General features: G+C 32.8%; 2 protein-coding genes across 2 annotated transcripts in view; one reads left to right on the top strand and one right to left on the bottom strand.

Moving 5' to 3' along the window:
• Positions 1-15,395, top strand: part of LOC147507509 (putative Peroxidase 48) — a 53,330-nt gene extending 37,935 nt beyond the window's left edge. The window contains exons 2-6 of the mRNA XM_086600225.1: positions 13,503-13,617; positions 13,997-14,185; positions 14,284-14,437; positions 14,699-14,791; positions 15,031-15,395. Of these exons, the coding sequence (XP_086456351.1) occupies positions 13,555-13,617; positions 13,997-14,185; positions 14,284-14,437; positions 14,699-14,791; positions 15,031-15,203 (672 nt within the window). The 5' untranslated portion in view covers positions 13,503-13,554 and the 3' untranslated portion in view covers positions 15,204-15,395. The remainder of the gene's footprint in view (positions 1-13,502; positions 13,618-13,996; positions 14,186-14,283; positions 14,438-14,698; positions 14,792-15,030) is intronic.
• A 593-nt stretch (positions 15,396-15,988) lies between these two features.
• On the bottom strand, positions 15,989-17,192 carry LOC147507508 (putative F-box protein At5g55150). Its single transcript, XM_086600223.1, has one exon. The coding sequence runs from the start codon at positions 17,190-17,192 to the stop codon at positions 16,074-16,076; it is 1,119 nt and encodes a 372-aa protein (XP_086456349.1). The 3' UTR covers positions 15,989-16,073.
• Between the last annotated feature and the right edge of the window lie 497 nt (positions 17,193-17,689).

Genomic DNA, 17,689 nt, shown 5'->3' with positions numbered 1-17,689 from the left:
CCTAATAGGTATGAACAATAATTGTTTATACTCCAATAAGTATTCTTACTGATCATACATTATTTTGAGGTATGAATAATCGTTATTCATACTACATATACCGGGTCGTTTCGATTGGGCCAGGCCGGGCCGTTTATTATTTCGCGTTAGGAGTATACTTGACTTTTCATTTACCCGAACCGTTTATAATTTCGCGTCAAGGTATACTTGTGAGTGATTTAAAAAAAATAGTTTTGGGAGTTACTTTTTCCCCTGATATGTCCGGAAAAGTCACTCAGCTCCCTGCTAAATAATTTTAGATTAACTTGTTAGGCCTAAATTTAATTACGGTCAAGGGCACTGGGGCTTTATCCTTAGGCCATAACTAGATTTTGGACCCGGGCATACGCCCGGGATCTATTAAATATTTTGTGTGCTGAAAAAACTTTACAAAATGTCTCACACAAATTTTCGAATCAGAATATATTTTTATTAAAAATAAATCAAAATACGATAATGAGCAGCGATTATGGTTCATAAGTACTTGGAAACTAAGGGATCAAATTGAGATATCATATTCACTTTGTGGTTTAGGATATTAATCCGTAATTTTTAAATAGAATTATCTTAAACTCGGTCTAGCTTGTATAATAGTTTTCTTAGATTTATAGTGATTTAGCGGCAAATTTTCGAATCAGAATATATTTTTATTGAAAATAAACCGAAATATATTAATGAGCAGCGATTATGGTGTATAAGTACTTGGAAACTAAGGGATTAAATTGAGATAACATTTTCACTTTATGGTTTAGAATATTAATCCATAATTTTCAAATAGAATTATCTTAAACTTAATCTAGCTTGTATAATAGTTTTATTAGATTTATGGTGATTTAGCTGTAAATCATCACCATTCAAATTTTATGTACTAATGTGTACAAATCACTAAAACAGATTGATTATTTTCATATCATCAAAAATACACTACTCTCATTTGAAAAGATTTATCACATGAGCGTGTCCTATGAGCGGGTATCATTATATTAAATTATTCTAAAAAAATATTAGCAACTATGCATAACTATGAAAAAATAAAAATTATATTAATTACTCATTTAAATTTCTTGCACCATTCTCTATAAAAAGGAAGCACCAAACCTTGATAAAACTCATTGACTTCTTTTTATTGTTAGGTTTAATAATATAAGTTTGATTAAAGTTTTGTGAGAATGTCCAATGTGGCCAAAATAATATTGAAGTTTGCTTGAATAGCAAGACATTCCCAATCACAATAAAAAAAATTATAATAAATACTATTTAAAATGCAAAACTATATTTGTCGAGACATTTATTCTCTCTACATATAATACAAATATGTTTTAGAGTTATTAGTTCAATGCATTTGCATCAAGTTTTTGATTTTCCATTAATTATATATTCTTTGAGATTAGTTTAATGTAGTACGTTGCATCCAGTTTCTAATTTTTCATTAATTATTCTTTAAGGCTAGTTCAATGCGGTTGCATCAAGTTTCCAATTTTACATTAATTATTATTTGAGGTTAGTTCGGTTACAATTGTATTCACTTTATGATTTCCAGTTAGTTATTCATTAAGGTTAATTCAATGATTGCATCCAATTTTCGATGTTTCATTAATTAGTCTTTGAGATTAGTTCATTGTATTTGCATCCATGTTCCAATCTCCGTTAATTACTCTTTGAGGTTAGTTTAATACATCTCGTATCCGGTTTACGATTTCCTATTAATTGTTTTTAGGTTAGTTCGATAGTTTACAATTTCTATCTGGTTTACATATATGTAAGGTCTGTTTTTATAAATTCACTTTCGTTTTGGGTTCCTAATTACTTTCGTAATTATTCATGTGAGAAGGTTAAAAAAGTGGACATTTATGCTTTGAGGTCAGTGCGATGCAGTTACATCCGACTTCCGATTTCTAGTTAACTATTTTTTGAGGTTATTTCAATGCATTTGCATCCAATTTTTGATTTTCCGTTAGTTAATCTCTGATTTTAGTTTAATGCAATTGCATCCAGTTTTTGGTTTTCCGTTAATTATTCTTTGAGGTTAGTTCAATGCAGTTGCATCCGATTTCCGATTTTATGTTAATTGTTTTTTGAGATTAGTTCAATGCATTTGCATCAAGTTTCCGATTTCCCATTAATTATTTTTTGAGGTTAGTTCAATGCAGTTACATCAAATTTATAATTTCTCGTTAATTATTCATTAAGGTTAGTTCAGTGCGGTTTCATCCATTTTTCAATGTTTCGTTAATTAGTCTTTGAGATTATTTCATTGCATTTGGATCCAGTTTTCAATTTCCCGTTAATAACTCTTTAAGGTTAGTTCAATGCATCTGCATCTAGTTTCTGATTATTTATGCTTTGAGGTTAGTTCGATACAATTATATCCGGTTTCTGATTTCCCGTTAACTATTCTTTGAGGTTATTTCAATGCATTTGCATTTAGTTTCCAATTTTCCACCAATTATTCTATGAGGTTAGTTCAATGCAGTTGCATTCAGTTTTTTATTTTTTGTTTATTATTTTTTGAGTTAAGTTCAATGCATTTGTATCAAGTTTTTGGTTTCCCATTAATTATTATTTGAGGTTTGTTTGATGTATTTGCATACTATTTTCGATTTTTCGTTAAATATTTTTCAAAGATTTGCATCCAATTTCTAATTTCCCATTAATTATTCTCTGTCGTTAGTTTAATGCAATTTGTATAAAGTTTCTAATTTCCCGTTAATTACTCTTTGAGCTCAGTTATGTATTTGAATCCAGTTTTCGATTTCTTTATAATTATCTAATGTGGTGTGTAATACCAAGTTCTACTGATCCATCTGTAGTGTCATTGCAAACATGACATAAAAGTAAATTATGCTTAATTTACTATGTGGGATCATCGAAGATTATTCAGTTTTCGATTTTCAGTTAATTATTCTTTAAATTATGCATAACTCACTATATGGAATCGATCTTCAAAGATTATCTACTTAACGGTGTTGTTATATTAATTATTCTGAAAAATATTTTGCAAATATCTTAAACTATTATATATTAATACTATATTTATCACTAAACCAAATTTCTTATAATGTGAAAACCTCACTCTCCATTAAAAAAAAACTTGCATTTGATAAAATCCTTCAACTTCATTTTGTTGTTTAATAATAGAAGTTTGATTGATGTTTTGTGAGATTGCCTAATAAAGCGAAGTTCATATATATTGAAGCTACTTGAATACGAAAAGATAAAGATAAACACCATTTTAAATACAAAACTATATTTATCGAGACATTCCCACAACATATAACCCAACTATGTTTTGAGGTTAGTTTAATGCATTTGCATCTAGTTTCGATTTTCCGTTATTTATATTTTTTAAGGTTAGTTCAATGCGGTTGCATCAAATTTTCAATTCCGTTATTTATTTTTTTGAGATCGGTTCAATGCGGTTGCATCCAGTTTTCTGATTTATCGTTAATTATTCTCTTCGGTTAGTTCAATACATTTGCATCAAATTCCCAATTTTCTATTAATTGTTCTTTGAGGTCGGTTCAATGCATTTGCATCCAGTTTGATTTTCCGTTAATTATTATGTTAGATTAGTTTAATACATTTGCATCCGGTTTCTTTCTCATTATTTATTATTTGATAAAGTTGCATTTGCATCTAGTTTCCGATTTCCGTTAATTATTGTTTGAGGTTAGTTCAATGAGTTTGCATCCAGTTTCCGATTTTCTGTTAATTATTTCTTGAGGTTTTGCATCCAATATATTTTTTGAGATTAGTTCAATGCAGTTACCATCCGGTTTCTGATTTCTCATTAATTAGTTTTTAAGATTAGTTCCACGCATTTGCATTATGTTCCCAATTTATAATTAATTTTTCTTTGAGGTTAGTTCAATGCAGTTGCATCCAGTTTCCGATTTCCCGTTAATTTAATCTTTGAGGGTGAGCTCAATGCATTTGAATCCAGTTCGATTTTTCGACAATAATTTTTTGATGTATTTGTATCCAAGTTTTGATTTTCCATTAATTATTCTTTGAGGTTAGTTTAATACAGTTGTATCCGTATTCCGATTTTCTATTAATTACTTTTTAAGATTAGTTTAATGCTTGCATTTGCATTCAGTTTCCGATTTCCCGTTAAATATTATTTGAGGTTAGTTCGATGCATTTGCATCCAGTTTTCCGTTCCCCATTAATTGTTTTTTGTCATTAGTTTCATTCAGTATTATATATATTTTAAAATATTTGTCATTATTGCTTTGCTGTAATTTTTTTTTTTTTTTTATTATATATTTTGTATAATTGTTTTTAACTATGTTTTGAGGCCATGTTAAGGATATATTCGAAATAAGTCGGTGTTTTATCATAGATACTAAAATTGTATGATTTGTAATAGAAAATTAGTTTATACAAATCACCTATTTTTTAGCATTTTTTTATTTGATCAAATATATAAGAATTGGAACACTAAAAGTGTTTGATTCGTAGTAATAGAAAATTACCTTATACAAATTACCTATTTTTTTAGTAATTTTTTTTTATTTGATCAAATATATAAGAATTGGAAATACACCCAAACTCTCCAAATATAGGAATTAAAAATACACTCAAACTCTCCAAAGATGTTCCATGTGCGTGGGATTGTAGGCTATTAAAAAAATACTATCTTTCATATTAGAGTGTCACATATGATAGAAAAAAAGGCTAACTCTCATATTAGAGTGCCACATAAGAGAGAGAAAATCCTCCTTTAAAGGTCTCTGCTTTAGTATATAGACTATATTTTGGACCCGGGCATACGCCCGGGATCTATTAAATATTTTGTTTGCTAAAAAGGCTTTACAAAATGTCTCACACAAATTTTCGAATCAGAATATATTTTTATTGATAATAAACCGAAATACGTTAATGAGCAGCGATTATGATGCATAAGTACTTGGAAACTAAGAGATCAAATTGAGATTGCCTCTTCACTTTGTGGTTTAAGATATTAATCCATAATTTTCAAATATAATTATCTTAAACTCGATTTAGCTTGTATAATAGTTTTCTTAGATTTATGGTGATTTAGAGGCAAATTTTCAAATCAGAATATATTTTTATTGAAAATAAATCGAGATACATTAATGAGCAGCGATTATGGTGTATAAGTACTTGGAAACTAAGTGATCAAATTGAGATAGCCTCTTCACTTTGTTGTTTAGGATATTAATCTGTAATTTTCAAATGGAATTATCTTAAACTCGATCTAGCTTGTATAATAGTTTTATTATATTTATGATGATTCAGCGGTAAATCATCACCGCTCAGCATACGTACTAATGTGTACAAATCACTAAAACAGATTGATTGTTTCCATATCCTCAAATAATACACTACTCCCACTTGAAAAAATTTATCACATGAACGTGTCCTACAAACGGGTGTCATTATATTAAATTATTTAAAAAAATATTAGCAACTATGCATAGCTATGAGATATGAAAATTATATTAATTACTCATTTAAATTTCTTGCACCACTCTCTATAAAAATGAATCATCAAACCTTGATAAAACTTATCGACTTATTTTTATTGTTAGGTTTAACAATAGAAGTTTGATTGAAGTTTTGTGAGAATGTCCAATGTGGCGAAGATAATATTGAAGCTACTTGAATAGCAAGGCATTCCCAATCATAATAAAAGAATTATGATAAACACTACTTAAAATGCAAAACTATATTTGTGGAGACATTTATTCCCCCTACATATAATACAAATATGTTTTAGGGTTATTAGTTCAATGCATTTGCATCAAGTTTCTGATTTTCCATTAATTATTCTTTGAGGTTAGTTTAATGTAGTACGTTGCATCCAGTTTCCAAATTCTCATTAATTATTCATTGAGGTTAGTTCAATGCAGTTGCATCAAGTTTCTAATTTCTCGTTCATTATTATTTGAGGTTAGTTCAGTGCAATTGCATCCACTTAATGATTTCCCGTTAGTTATTCATTAAGATTAATTCAATACAGTTACATCAAGTTTTTCATGTTTCATTAATTAGTATTTGAGATTAGTTCATTACATTTGCATCCAGGTTCCAATCTCCCGTTAATTACTCTTTGAGGTTAGTTCAATACATCTGCATTCAATTTTTAATTTTCCATTAATTGTTTTTCTAGGTTAGTTCGATAGTTTACAATTTCTATGCAAATTGCATATATGTAAGAGTCTATTTTTATAAACTCACTTTTGTTTTGGGTTCCTAATTACTTGTAATTACTCATGTGAGAAGGCTAAAAAATCGGACATTTATGCTTTGAGGTCAGTGTGATACAGTTACATCCGACTTCCGATTTTCAGTTAACTATTTTTTGAGATTATTTCAATGTATTTGCATCAAATTTCTGATTTCCCGTTAGTTAATCTCTGATTTTAGTTTAATGCAGTTGCATCCAGTTTTTGGGTTTCCATTAATTATTCTTTGAGGTTAGTTCAATGTAATTGCATCCAATTTTTGATTTTATGTTAATTGTTTTTTGAGGTTAGTTCAATGTATTTGCATCAAGCTTTCGATTTTTCATTAATTATTTTTTAAGGTTAGTTCAATGCAATTACATCAAATTTATAATTTCCCGTTAATTATTCATTTAGGTTAGTTCAGTGTAGTTTCATCCACTTTTCAATGTTTGCCTAATTAGTCTCTTTGAGATTAGTTCATTGCATATGATCCAGTTTCTGATTTCTCGTTAATAACTCTTTAAGATTAGTTCAATACATCTGCATCTTGTTTCTGATTATTTATGCTTTGAGGTTAATTCGTTACAACTATATATGGTTTTTTATTTCCCGTTAATTATTCTTTGAGATTATTTCAATGCATTTATATTTAATTTCTGATTTTCCACCAATTATTCTATGAGGTTAGTTCAATGCAGTTGTATCGGTTTTTTTTATTTTATGTCAATTATTTTTTGAGTTTAGTTCAATGCATTTGCACCCAGTTTTTGGTTTCCCATTAATTATTATCTGAGGTTTGTTTGATGTATTTGCATATTGTTTCCTATTTCTCGTTAAATATTTTTCAAAGATTTGCATCCAATTTCTAATTTAAGTGTTAGTTATTATCGACATTAGTTTAATGCAATTGCACCCGGTCGGTTTTCAATTTATAGTTAATTACTTTTTTGAGTTTAGTTTATTGCATTTGCATAAAGTTTCGATTTCCGTTAAATACTCTTTAAGCTCGGTTATGTATTTGAATCAATTTCCAATTTCCAATTTCCTTTTAATTATCCATTGTGGTGTGTAATACCAACGCGTCTCTCGATCCATTTGTAGTGTCCTTGCAAACATGACATAAAAGTAAATTATGCTTGATTTACTATATGTGGGATCATCGAAGATTATCCAGTTCGATTTCCCATTAATTATTTTTTTAAATTATGCATGACTCACTATGTGGAATCTTCAAAGATTATCTACTTAAACAGTGTTGTTATATTAATTATTCTGAAAAATATTTGCAAATATGCATAACTATTATATATTAATATTATATTAATCACTCAACCAAATTTCTTATGGCGTGAAAACCTCACTCTCCATTAGAAAAAAAAAAAGAACTTACCTTTGATAAAACCATTCAACTTCATTTTGTTGTTTAATAATAGAAGTTTGATTGAAGTTTTGTGAGATTGCCTAATAATGTGAAGTTCATATATATATTGAAGCTACTTGAATAGCAATGAGTTCCCAATCATACGTAAAGAGATAAGATAAACATCATTTTAAATGCAAAACTATATTTATCGAGATATACCCACAACATATAACCCAACTATGTTTTGAGATTAGTTTAATGCATTTGCATCCAGTTTCTGATTTTTCGTTATTTATATTTTGAGGTTAGTTCAATGCAGTTGCATCCAATTTCCAATTCCCGTTATTTTTTTTAGATCAGTTCAATGTAGTTGTATCCAGTTTCTGATTTCTCGTTAATTATTCTTTTCGATTAGTTTAATACATTTGCATCCAATTTCCAATTTCCTGTTAATTGTTCTTTGAGGTCAGTTCAATGCATTTGCATCCAATTTCTGATTTCATGTTAATTATTATGTGAGATTAGTTTAATGTATTTGCATCCAGTTTCCGATTTCTCGTTTATTATTTGATAAAGTTGCATTTGCATCTAGTTTCCGATTTCCCATTAATTATTGTTTGAGATTAGTTCAATGAATTTGCATTCAATTTTCGATTTCCCGTTAATTATTTCTTGAGGTTAGTTTAATACATTTGCATCCATTTTATTTTGTGAGATTAGTTCAGTACAATTGCATCCGGTTTTCAATTTCTCGTTAATTATTTTTTAAGATTAGTTCCACGCATTTGCATCGTGTTTCCAATTTATAATTAATTTTTCTTTGAGGTTAGTTCAATAAATTTGCGTCCAGTTTCCGATTTCCCGTTAATTATTTCTTGAGGTTAGTTCAATACATTTGCATCCATTTTATTTTTTGAGATTAGTTCAGTGCAGTTGCATCCGGTTTTCGATCTCCCGTTAATTATTTTTTAAGATTAGTTCCACGCATTTGCATCGTGTTTCAAATTTATAATTAATTTTTCTTTGAGGTTAGCTCAATGCATTTGCATCCAGTTTCTGATTTTCCGACAATTATTTTTTTATGTTAGTTTGGTGTATTTGCATCCAAGTTTAGATTTTCCATTAATTATTATTTGAGGTTAGTTTAATGCAATTGTATCCATATTCTAATTTTCTATTAATTACTTTTTAAGATTAGTTTAATGCTTGCATTTGCATCCAGTTTATGATTTCCCGTTAAATATTATTTGAGGTTAGTTCGATGTATTTGCATCCAGTTTTCGGTTCCCTATTAATATATTGTTTTTTGACGTTAGTTTCATTCAGTATTATATATTTTTTAAAATATTTGTCATTATTACTTTGCCGTTATTTTTTTTTTTCATTTTTCTATTATATATTTTTATGAGGTTATTTTTTGTATAATTGTTTTTAACTATGTTTTGAGGCCGTGTTAAGGATATATTCGAAATAAGTCGGTGTTTTATTATAGACACTAAAATTGTATGATTTGTAATAGGGAATTAGTTTCTACAAATCACCTATTTTTTAGTAATTTTTTTTTTATTTGATCAAATATATAAGAATTGGAACACTAAAAGTGTTTGATTCGTAATAGGAAATTACCTTTTACAAATCACTTATTTTTTAATAAATTTTTTTATTTGATAAAATATATAAGAATTGGAAATACAATCAAACTCTCTAAATATAAGAATTAGAAATACACTCAAACTCTCAAAAGAGGTTCAATGTAAGTGGAATTGTAGGCTATTAGAAAATATTATCTTTCATATTATAGTGACACATAGGAGAGAAAAAAAACTAACTCTCATATTAGAGTGCCACATAGGAGAGAGAAAATCCTTCATTAGAATATATAAGAATTGGAAATACAATCAAACTCTGTAAATATAAGAATTAGAAATACACTCAAACTCTCAAAAGAGGTTCAATGTAAGTGGGATTGTAGGCTATTAGAAAATATTATCTTTCATATTATAGTGACACATAGGAGAGAGAAAAAACTAACTCTCATATTAGAGTGCCACATAGGAGAGAGAAAATCCTTCATTAGAGGTCTCTGCTTTAGTATATAGATAATAGATCTCTTAACTTGACAACTAGGGTTAGTTAATGGGCTTTGTTCGAGTTGGACCTATTTAACTTATTTAACTGAGAAAATATTTTTGAAGGTATTATGCGTACTTTCTATGACTTGTATCATTGTACGAACTCATTTAACTGGGAAAATATTTTTGAAGGTATTATGCGTACTTTCTATGACTTGTATCATTGTACGATACATGACATTGTTGACATATTTTTTTTGAAGAAGCCATCAAATCAAACCACGTCCAGCAGCACTACAGCTGCCCATATTCTACAAGCGAGCGTTTAAGTACCAAACAACAATAAATTATGGTCCTTGCCTCCTTGGTAATTGGGTGGGTTATCAATCCACCGAGTTGACTCAGCGCAATTCATATTCTTATGAAGGGTGGTTTTCATTTTTTCTCAGTGCAAGTCCAATGTAGGTGGGCATGTGGCTAGTGGAATTGTGTGGCTAGTGGAATTGTTTCTATGTGCATCACAATCGGTTTTGCTATCACGGGTGGTGTTGTCAAATATTCCTTGAGAGTAGAGAACGCTCGGTGGCATTGATCATTCCAGGAGAATTGTTCCCTTTTCTTAAGGATTTGCAGGAAAGGTCGGCACTTGTCTGACGCTCTCGATATGAATCGGATTAGGACGGCCACCATTCCTAACAATTTATGTATTTGTTGTTTTGTTTTTGGATCGGACATATCTAAGAATGCTTGAATCTGGTTTGGGTTCACTTCTATCCCTTGTTGGGATACTTGATACCCCAGAAATTTCCCGGAGGACATGCCGAAGACGCATTTCTCTGGGTTAAGCTTCATCTGAGTTCGAGTCTAGAGAACACTTTTTCAAGATGGTCTAAGTGATCTCCAGATTTCTTACTTTTTACAACCATGTCGTCTATGTAGACTTCTATAGTGTTTCCTAACATGTCCTGGAACATTTCGGTTACCAATCTTTGGTAGGTCGCTCCCGCATTCTTTAGACCGAATGGGAGGACGTTGTAGTAGTAGATGTCATGTTCTATGACGAATGATGTTTTCTCTTGGTCTTCTTCGGCCAGAGAAATCTAGTTGTAACCACTGTAGGCGTCCATAAATGACATGAGTTCATGGCCAGCAATTTGGTCTACGAGCTGGTCAATTCTTGGTAAAGGGAAGCTGTCTTTAGGGGTATTTTGATTGACGTTGGTGAAGTCGACATATAGGCGAATTGTGCTGTTCTTTTTTGGGACTGCTACTATGTTAGCAATCCATTCAGGGTATTCCACCTCTCTAATGAAACCTACCTTTTTTAGATTGTCGATCTTGTCATTATATGCTTTTCTAAACCTAAGAGATAGTTTCCTAGGTCATTAGCGAACTGCTTAGCATTGGGGTTCATATTTAACTTATGGCATCGACACATCAATATATGTACGACCAAGCAAAAACATCTTTATTCAATGATAAAAAACTTACAAATTGTGCCTTGAGAATAGGATCAAGGTTGGCTCTTACATAAACAAACTTGGGGTCATCCTCCGTTCCTAGGTTGACCTTTTCCTTCATCTCGGTCTGGGTAACCGCTTCGGTGGGCTGGGCGACCTCTGGTGTCTTGGTCCCCTATGATGTCTCCTCCGCTTGTATAGGTGGAGTGACTTCTGGGCGCTAGAGTCCTGGAAGGACGTTTTCTGCTGAGCCCCCAGTGTTGAAGCCTACCTTTTTTAGATTGTCGATCTTGTCATTATATGCTTTTCTGAACCTAAGAGATAGTTTTCTAGGTCGTTGGCGAACTGCTTAGCATTGGGGTTCATATTTAACTTATGGCATGCAATATTATGATCGATTCCGGGCACATCAATATATATACTTGTGCGTGGGATGGGGGTCGCTTGTGAGGAGAACTGGTAAACCTCCTGGAGGGCGCCTACTCGTCTCTTTTTTTCTCTGGAGTACGTGACAGAGTCGTCCTGGAAGGTGATCATGTTGATTGTTCTATCAGTGTCTTTGTCGGTCTTTGGATGGCGGCGCTTCGTGGACGATAACGCTCATTTGAACGTCCTCTAGCGTGAGAGCGGGCTCTGTTGGTTGGTCGTGGTAGAGTCCGGCTTCGCTCCCTGCGAGTCATGAGTTTGTGGCGCAGGTCGCCATCAGGTATATCAGTGTAGTGTTTGATATGCCCTGCCTCGATGAGGTCTTGAAGGTAGCTCTTGAGCCCCCGGCATTCGTTAGTCTCGTGACACTTTGCTTTATGAAAAACACAGTACGACTTTCTTGGTGTGTCCTCTGGGAGTTTTACCTCAGGTCGGTAATAAGCCGTGTTTTTTATCTTCTCCAGTTTGTAACTTGGAGATCTTGTAAGCACAGCGAAATCTCTTTTGCTTTGGTTCCTGGTGCTGGTCGGTTGGCCCTATTGCCTGGGACGCTTGTTGGAGGATGGGGTGCATGTTATCCGAGATCGCAGCAACCTCGCCTGCTGTCTTCAGCCTTTCTTTCTTGAAACCTTCGGCAAGTTTGATGTATTTCTCCACTCGCGCGTACAGCTCGGCAAGTGTTTCAGGGTGCTCTTTCATAATGAAATTTTGAAATTTGGTTTGTTACAAAAATTTCAAAGTCTTTTGGTATATCCCTTATCGTTGCAAATTTCAAACATCTATTTGGAATTTTGGATATATCGCGTTGTTTATCGAATCAATAAATTTGGATGCGATGAAACATCTCGATGATTGTATTTGAAATCAAGGCCCAAAATATCGATATCGATCAATATATCGGTGTACCCAAAAACCGATATATATCGGATATATCTATTTTTTTGGTGACCATTCCAAACTATTTAAAATATCGGAAATATCGGACATATAATATCGGAAATATCAGAAATATATCGGAAATATATTAGAAATATCGGATTTATATTAAATATCGGATATATCGATTATATCGGCAATATATATCGTAAATATCAGATATATCGATTATATCGGCGATATAAAGTTTTATATCAGAAATTCCGATATATATCGGAAAAAAAAAGAATTCTATATTCGATGGATATATGTCGGAAATATCGATGTTGGTGTACTAAAATACCGATATATATCGGCGATATTTTGGTCCATGTTTGAAATGTCGAAAGAGGTCAATGGATGGGCTGTTGCATGGTGAGGGTATTGATGTCTTTTCCTATACCCGTCTCTTCATCGAAAACAGGGGCTTCTTCTTCCAGAAACAATTGAGAGAAAAAGAGTTGCATAAAAAAAAAAAAAAAAAAAAAAGTTGCCTTCTCCCAATTCATCAAACCGTCATGAGTCCCCCCTATATAAATAGCTCTCTACTCCTTCCCTCTTCCTTTCCTCTTCCTTCACCAAGAAATCGAAAAAAAACAAATGGGGTCTGGGCGAGTCAATCGTCTGAAAAACAAAAAATCCGAGGGACCATTTCCTTGTTGTCACGAGGTTTTCGATTTCTTTAGCCAATTGAAGAATCACATCAAATCAAAGCACAATCAATCAACAATCTGCAAAACTTGCAAAGTTGTTTGCAAAACAACATCAGAGGAGAACGCACATACCGAAGAGACAACCCACTCGAGAAAAAATTAATCAGCTTGTTTCTTTTTCTTTTTTTTTTTTTGTTTTGTTCTTTCTGTGTAAGTGAAGTGAAGTGGTTTATGTGATTTTTTGATGAGAATGAGTGTTTTGTTACCATTTAATTAATAATGATTACGTGTTCTTTCTTTTCATCTCTATTTCAGGTACATTTAGTTTTTTAGTAATGGCTTCGTCAACTTCTTCATTAGTTCGAGCTCAATCTTGATTATGATTTCTGTTGCGATACTTGTCCCCAAGCTGAGCAGATTGTTCGTTCGATGGTTCGATATAAGATTCCTCCTGCTTTCTTGCGTTTGCTGGTTTATGATTGCTTCATTCAGGTAGTTTTCCTTATCTTTTCTCTGTTATTCTTTAATTCTTTAATGGTCGTTTGTTATATTGTCAAATTTTGTCTTGTGTTCTTGTTCTTGGTAGTGAAATCTGATTTGGGTTGTTGTTATTTGATTTGAATTTCTTTTTTTCCTTCTTCTATATGCTGCACATTTCTGTTTGTTATGGCATGATTAAATGTTGTTAAACATGGGTTCTTGATATTTTCATATGTGTTCTGTATCTTTGTATTGAATTTCGACATGACCACTTGATATTTTACTTAGATTTTGATATGTGTTCTGTATCTTTGTATTGAATTTCGACACGGACACTTATATTTTGATGGGAGTTTGTTATTTTTGATAAATTGGGGATTGGTGCACACAGGGATGTGATGCAAGTGTTCTATTGGCATCTGTTGATGGAATTCGGTCAGAGAAAGACACACCACCTAATGACACATTGCAAGGTTTCAATGTAATCGACATGATAAAATCGAAGATCGAGGAAGTGTGTCCTGCAACAGTTTCTTGTGCTGATATTCTTGTTCTTGCAGCTACAGAAGGAATTGCTATGGTAATACTTTTGAGGCATTGGATTTCTAGTTGATATTTTTTGGTTCTTTTCATGAATTGAATTTGCTCATCTAAGTGTATTATATGTTGAAAATGTAGGCTGGTGGTCCTTATTATCATTTGTATACTGGAAGGAGAGATAGTCTTATGTCATTTCCAGAAGTTGGGGCGTATGCATATGATGATCTTTATAAGACCCTTACATCTTTTGCTAGTAGGGGATTTGATGAAAGGGAGACTGTCAGTATCTTAGGTAATCTTACTTTTCTATCTTATATTGTCTGTAAGTTCTCTAGTTGATTTGTAGATAATTGATTTGCAATTGTTACTTTTTCCGATGAATCCTTCGTAGAACTAGTCTTGCTCATCAGTTTCTTTGACTAGATACTAGTATTCCTGTTTCCTAAAGAGAAATCAATGATGTTGTCAATGGGAATATTAAATGCATGTGCTTGGTACTGCAGTATTGGTTGTTACATACAGTTCTAATGGAACTGTCATGGTTGTTCATCAGGTGCTCGTGGTTCTCCATATGATGATCTTTATAAGACCCTTACATCTTTTGCTAGTAGGGGATTTGATGAGAGGGAGACTGTCAGTATCTTAGGTAATCCTATTTTCTGTAAGTTCTCTAGTTGATTTGTAGAAATGTTGTCTTAAGATAATTGTTTTCCAATTATCCCGAACTTGTCTTGCTCATCAGTTTCTTCGATTAGATACTAGTATTCCTGTTTCCCAAAGAGAAATCAATGATGTTGTCAATGGGAATATTAAATGCATGTGCTTGGTATTGCAGTATTGGTTGTTACATACAGTCCTAATGGAACTGTCATGGTTGTTCATCAGGTGCTCATAGTATTGGAATAATTCACTGCCAGTTCTTCCACAATCGTCTATACAACTTCGCAGGGAGTGGTGGACCTGACCCTTCTCTTGAACCAGTATTTCTGAACCAGATGAGGTCGAGATGTAGCTTTCTTTTGCTCTATTGCTCTATGGTTTCCTCTGAAGGGCTTTGAGAAGACAAGTTTCTGTGTCGAAGTTCATGTCTATATTTTTAGTTCTTTTGTTTCGATGTAGCTTTCTTTGTACAGTTACTTTCAGCAGTTTGTACACTGTTTCCATACAAGTGAGACCAGGTTTTAATGTTCATCAGTGATTTGTAAATAAGATTGGAACTAAGTTGGCACACTTTGTTTAAGACATAAGAATGTGTATGCATACGTCAGCATCATTCATCAACTTTATTCTGATGATACCACAAAAAAGAAGGCCACTTAAATGTTATACATGGAATTCCTCATGGTGATATTGGTAAGACCCTCGTCCTTCGCTAGTAGGAACTTTGACGAAAAGGAGATTACAGTCTCTTAGGTAATCCGACTGTTCTATTAAAAATTTCTGTATGTATCCCATCTCTAGTGATTTGTAGAAATTTTGGTTGAACTATTAACAGAATCAACGGAATACATATGAGCCATGGATACAACTTGTCTTGTTCATTGGTTTTTAGGTTAGTTGATACTATTCATGTTCTACTGAGTGATTATTACAGGCCTAATATAACTGTCAGTTGTTCGTTATGTGTCAGGAACTTGGATCAATTGGTTGTTTCTCAATTTCAAAAGGTGGATTTTTTCTTGCTTAACAGAAGAGCTTGGTCTGGTACTTGCAGATTTCATATTGCAGTCACTCACTTGGGTAGTGTGGGCCTATTGAGTTTTGTGAACTTGCAAGCTAATCAGGGGGATATAGTGAGTAGTGAGGGCCATTACAAAATACTCTCGAATGTAAATCACCAATGGCCAGTTAAAGTAATTTCTATTAGCAAAATATTATTATTTATTAAACATATTACAGGATACATCCCATTACAAATAAAAAAATCATTAGCCTAGAGATGGCCTAAAGAAAAGCGGTGGACAAAAGAAAGAAATAATATCTTCACCTACGTAAAAGCTCCCAAATTTCTGATTATCAAAGTCATAGAATCCCATGTTATGACCACCACCATATTCATAACATTCTTCGTGATCATCAGTGAAGTAGATGTAGTTAGCCTTGAATCCTGGGTACTCAGATGTTGAGATAGCGAAGGAAGAATTAGTTCCTATAAATATTGAGTAGTCTCCAAAATCACTCAACACAATCCACTTCTTAGCATCAAAATCCAACTTGTAAACCTCAAACCAATCTGTTACATAACGACCTGTATCTTCAGGAGCATTCTGATCTTGATCAAGACCCCGAGCAACCAAGTGTAGATGGCCAGATATCTCTACCAAATAAAACCTGTCGCTCAATTCTATATCGTCTGGGGGTGGCAGAAAATCTATTGTTTTCGGAACGGGTTCATTAATTTCGCAAATCCTTAGTATCCCCCCGGCATGAATAGCATAAAATCTTCCATTAAAAAACAAGATGTCACTGTGTGCCTGTTGCGGAGGACTATCAATTATCGTCCAAGTTTCGTCACCCGGACGAGCAAATGCCAATGAATTAAATTGTGAGCAAATAACCATAACTATACAATCATTCTCAGAATCAGGCATACTAGATGACATAACGAATTTAAACACAGCTATCTTGCGCAAGTGACTAGGCTCAATATAGTACTCACTTTGGAATGGGAAAGTTCGTTGTGGTGGAAGAGAGAGTTGAACTCGCGTTAACGGATTCAAAAGATGAATATTGAGATCAAGTCCAACTGTCAAAAGCCATCCAAAGGGTGATCCAAAACACCTGCTCCCTTGACACTCAGGCAAGTAAACATTGAAAGTTTTTCCGCTTGAAAGACAGACAAACTTTCGATTATTATTGTGGACTTGTTCACCATCACTATTATTCTCATCTCTTTCTGGAAGCATCAACCATGGGGTGTACGATTTCTTATATCCAATTTTAAGTGATCTCCATGTTTTGCAAACTGCACCAAATCTAACATGATCATCGATGTCATCTAGTCGTTTTCCAATTACCTCGATAATATCTACAGGGATTGAATCCATGTCTATATCTTAAGAATCCAAATAAATTAAATAAGTAAACAGGAAGCTCCTTGAATTCTTACCTTTTAGAGTCCCAAACAAGAAGAGAGAGGTGATCCAAATTCTATTAGAAGTAGGCAAGGCTCACGTCATCATAACCGATTTTCCCGCTGGCCACTGCTTGATACCAATTAGGATTTTAGCTCCCCTCTCTCTCCAGCACCTCAATTGATTAAATTGAATTGAAATTTTAACGAATGAATTCAAATCGCCTAAGGAAACTCTTCGGCTATCAAATCTTTTGTATTTCTCTCTCTGTCCAATTCAATTTCCAATTCAACAAAACACTTTTCTACTACTACTATACACACGTTTTCCACTTGCGTCCTCACACTATCAACTACTACTAGTGATTCTTCACATTGTTAATTGGATTGCCTGCTGTTTGATATAAGAATGAAACATGAAAACTTCTCCGACTTCTCCGTGGAATCTCAAACAACATCCCACTCTTTGTT

This window comes from Coptis chinensis, chromosome 3 (assembly GCF_015680905.1).
Source record: "Coptis chinensis isolate HL-2020 chromosome 3, ASM1568090v1, whole genome shotgun sequence".
Taxonomy (NCBI): domain Eukaryota; kingdom Viridiplantae; phylum Streptophyta; class Magnoliopsida; order Ranunculales; family Ranunculaceae; genus Coptis; species Coptis chinensis.
This window is presented reverse-complemented; position numbering and strand designations above follow the sequence as displayed.